Source organism: Siphateles boraxobius, unplaced genomic scaffold, assembly GCF_051911475.1.
Source record: "Siphateles boraxobius isolate OS27281-9 unplaced genomic scaffold, OSU_SipBor_1 22, whole genome shotgun sequence".
NCBI lineage: Eukaryota > Metazoa > Chordata > Actinopteri > Cypriniformes > Leuciscidae > Siphateles > Siphateles boraxobius.
In genome coordinates, this window is record NW_027508833.1 from 26,329,496 (window position 1) to 26,333,921 (window position 4,426).

General features: G+C 36.9%; 1 protein-coding gene across 1 annotated transcript; it reads left to right on the forward strand.

The window, feature by feature from the left end:
• The first annotated feature begins 1,281 nt into the window (after positions 1–1,281).
• LOC143746404 (uncharacterized) lies at positions 1,282–3,308 on the forward strand. The gene is made up of 5 exons (XM_077238213.1): positions 1,282–1,347; positions 1,721–1,808; positions 2,300–2,411; positions 2,748–2,849; positions 3,061–3,308. Exons 1-5 carry the CDS (start codon positions 1,345–1,347, stop codon positions 3,179–3,181), a joined length of 426 nt encoding a protein of 141 aa, XP_077094328.1. The 5' UTR covers positions 1,282–1,344; the 3' UTR covers positions 3,182–3,308.
• Positions 3,309–4,426: the final 1,118 nt, after the last annotated feature.

Sequence of the window (4,426 nt, forward strand, 5' to 3'; positions counted from 1 at the left end):
GAGAATGTGCAGCTGTCAGTCACCGTGCTGGTGTGTAGTACTACTTTTTGCAAGTATGACCAACATAAGAATTTTCACTGGAAAATGTCATCTGACTGGGGTAACATACACTTTTGTTCTGACCAACTAAGGGGGGAAAAGCATTGCAGTAAATCGCGCTGAATAAATCTAACGATCGCTTATCATATCATGTCAAACCGTGCAAATAAGGCTATACTTTGTTCTCAAATTGTTATTGTTAACAACATCAGCATTGCTTGACTACATTTGATGCCCTTTTGTTATTTATCCTTGTTTTCGCATGGTCCCCGTTGCAGTCTCTTTTTTTTAGCATTTTTTAGCATTTTACAACGGGTGAATCACTGGTCACTGGTGATTGTCGTTTGAACCTTTCTGGATCCGCCATCAAATAAATAAGTTTAATTATATCAAGTACTGTGAGAAAAGGCTATAAATCTCCACCTCCAACATCCTCACACCCAATATAGCCTACTAGCCGAGACACCTTCTTTATGTGTACAGATGTGACGTAATGACGCAAAGACATGCTCGAATTTCCAGTGGAAATCCACCAGTACCACTGGAATTAAAAACATTATTACAAGCTTACCGGTTTGAATCGAGCTAAGGCAAGCAGATAGTTTTGAAAACTGTATGTACTTGTCTTGCTCAAAAATTTATTTTGGATAATTTTAACCCAAAAAAGTTAGGGAATGCAGTTTTTAAAAAAAGTAAGTAACCTGGTTGCCTGAAAATTTTGAGATCAGTGACATTAAACATTTGAGTTTAATATTAATAATAAATGTTATCCGAACCAAATGAATTATCTAAGTTGATTTGACAAAAGAAAAAAAATTGTGATAACAAATCATGAAAATATTTTGACTGTGTATAATGAATTTTCTTCTAATTTGTTGATGGAAGTTTATAGATTCGTGCAGTGGATATTTTAGATTTTTATCAAATCATATGTTTGTAAAGCCACCAAAAATTTAAATCAATTACTTTGCATTCACACCCTCAACCAGTTCTTAGGCATATTTATCCAAGATCAATTTGTATAATATCTACACTGACCCCACCAATGCAAATTATTTGGTTTTGGATAAGTGCTGTTTTGCAACAATCGCAGATGCAAAGTAACTAAGCAGAACAATTGAAGCAGAAATGGGGGTGGGGTTTACCCATTCATGCCAGCACACAGCTGCCGTTCACTGGTTGGATGAAAAGACAGGTATGTGAATTTAGAGGTAGTATTTATTGTATCATTTCAAGAGTTGAAATGTGCCTGTTGGTGTTTGATTGACCAGTCTTCTCGTATTGCTCACCACATCTCGCCATAACATGGTACAGCAGGTTTTTGGGATCTCTTTAACAATATGCTGTTTTGGGGTCTATTCTGGAACTGAATATTTTGTGTTTTCTTCTTTAGTATGATACAATGTGATTTTCTGTTACATAAAAGGAACCTATATGGGGGGGGGGGGGGTCAGTATTTCATTCATGAGTCTTGTGTGCTGTATGTTGTAGATGTATTTGGTTCTGTTCATATGTCTCCAGTTATTTAAAATGCAACTATATTTTTATTAGAAAAAATAAAAATTTGTTATGTTGCCTTTGTTATGTTGATTTTTCTATATACTTTGCAGCATATACTATAATTACATTAAATTTAATGTCAAATAAGTCCATGTTAATCTCTATTTGTGCTCTCTTTCAGTTGAGACTGATTGTGTTGCTTACATCAGTGGTCTGCTGTAATGCCTGCAGATTAGAAACAGTGAATCAAGAGACCACTAACACCCCAGGTGATGTTACTGCCTTGTCTATTGCTAAAAATGTAACTATGCTCACATTTGTGCAAACCGTTAAATATATGGTTGCAGCTACAAACTCTACGATTGACTGATTGGTTAATTTATCAATCAATTGATTGATTCAGAAATTGTCAGCATGTCCTATTAAAGCCAGAGAGATGATGCTGTGGTAGGAGGGCTTAAATGCCCATTGGGTTCAGAGACCCGTCAATGGCTATTCCAGTGGTATGAAGATTTATGTGGCTTTTAATCCCTTTAAGCATCACATTCACTAATGATCGAAAAACTTGTTTTTGGCACATTTCATCTGGACACTGTGATTTATAGCAGCAGGCCCGTATAAATGAATGCACAAATGTATGCACTGCAAGTACAAGTTTTCTCACGAGATCAAGTTAAAAACTATTTCTGTGTTTGTGTGTATTTATGATCCTCGATAACTAAGTAATAATATCTGCGGTACATTTCTATTATTGATTCAGGTTGTATTGACTCTGATGGAAATCTCCATGAATTTAACTCTGATTGGGGGAACGAACATGAAATATGTGTCTGTGTGGACTCTGTTGAGTATGGAATCATCTGTTGTGAACGGTACATTTGCATACTTGTACACACCTCATTTCCCTGTTCAATTTTTGCTTATTATAAAATAATTATATTGCTATGGTTGTGGAAATGTTGCTTTGATGCATGACTGTGTTCTTCAATTATCTTTTTCTTATTTGTTTTTTCTGTTTGCATAAAATGGCTTAAGTGCACGAAAAGCACTATATTCAATTATTATTATTTAAATATAGCCCACATCACTTTCAACATGTATTTCCATCTTTCTTGCAGAAATCAGGAAATTTGTTCTAGTGAATATGACCAAAATGATGACACTCTAATATTCTTTCTTTATACTTTTTTGTGCAAATGTCTGGGCAGATTTGATCACACCCAACCTGAACCCACCACTGAAATCTTTTATGATAACTTTGGAGCATTCACTGAGAATGACCTCGGGGAGACAGAAGAAGAACCATCCATGTAACAACCTTTACAGAAAATATGTCTCTTGCAAAATCAAAATCGAAATCTGGCAGTAAAGTCTTATTATGCCATTTTGAAAATCAATGTATGTATCTGTGTATTGCATGTGCCGTTTTCAAGAAGCACTAATGCTTTGTGCAGTGGTTTGAGAAATGGCAATATGCAAACATATAACTTATAGATGACCGTGTGTATGTGTGTGTTTCAGCGGTGATGAAGAGCAAGCTCCCAATCAGCCAGATTCCTCAGACTCACCTGAAGTCATTGGTGACTCACCTGAAGTCATTGGTGACTCACCTGAAGTCGTTTCTGATGAGGACAGTGAATAATCCAAACATCCTGAACAGCAAAAATACTTAAATGTATTTTGTTTTTGTTTTTACATTTAATATAAAGCTTTAACCTGTTGAATTTGCTGATATATAAATGAGGCTTAATAAAATAAACTAGAGCATACATGTGTGGTTGTTTGTTTGAGCATTTCTGAAAACATAGTGTTAGACCAGAACAGTATAGCACAGAACAGTATAAAAGGTTGGTCTGTATTAGGTGATGGTATATAGCAAGCCTTCCTTAATGGGGTGTCGTCAAAACACATTGGATTTGATCCGTTCCATGCAAAGGTGTATTTGTTGACAATCTTTGGCTGTACACAACACAGCAGTACACCACATGGTTACAGTATATAAGTGTGTGTAGCAGGGGCGGATCTACAGGGGGGCAAGGGGGGGGGGGGGGGGGGGGCAGGTGCCCCCCCACTCTAGAGCCTTGCCCCCCCAGCTGCCCCCCTAACTTTGATGATCCAAAAAATTTACTTGTAAAAACAACTCGCAAGCTTCTCAAAACAGTGAACTAAACTATACATTTACCAAAATTGAACAATTTAATTTTTATTAAAGCCCCTCCCCTATCCCTCAAATACTTAGTACGTCCCTGATTCAAACGTGGAGAGCGGCATTCACTCAGTCTGGCGCTCTCACACACACACACAGCGAGTCTGCTGTGGTAGGGTGGCCCTGAAACCCGACTGGAGAGACTGAGCTGCCCCAGAGCCTCTGAAGGTGAAGTGAGTTTCCCAGGTGTTGTTAAACACACGTTTAACTTAGTTACATTTTCAATGAATGCAGTGTATGCTAAAGACGATCCAGCATCAGCAAAAAACAGCGAGTCTATTAGGCTACGTTAGCCATAATCAGCGGTCAAATCGCTCACTCGTGATTTGTAAGAGCACTCTTCTCTTTGCTTAGCCTAATTTTGATTTTTGTAAAGACAAGAACAGCTTAATAAAAAATATAAATTGTTTCTATCAATAACGTTTACTGATGGTCGCCGTTACGTTACAACACACAATACAGTGCCAGTTAGGAGATCGATCAGTTGATTAGCTAAGCAAATTCCTCTCAGATATCACAGCAATGAAACCAGGTTACAACTGGGGAAATAACAAATACAATTAGGATTATTATATTAAGTAGTCTAAACATAACTGATGTGTGTGCATGTGATAAATCTTTCTGATTTTATATTTGCTATATAGGCTATTATTAGCTACATGGACCTACAGTGTAATGTAA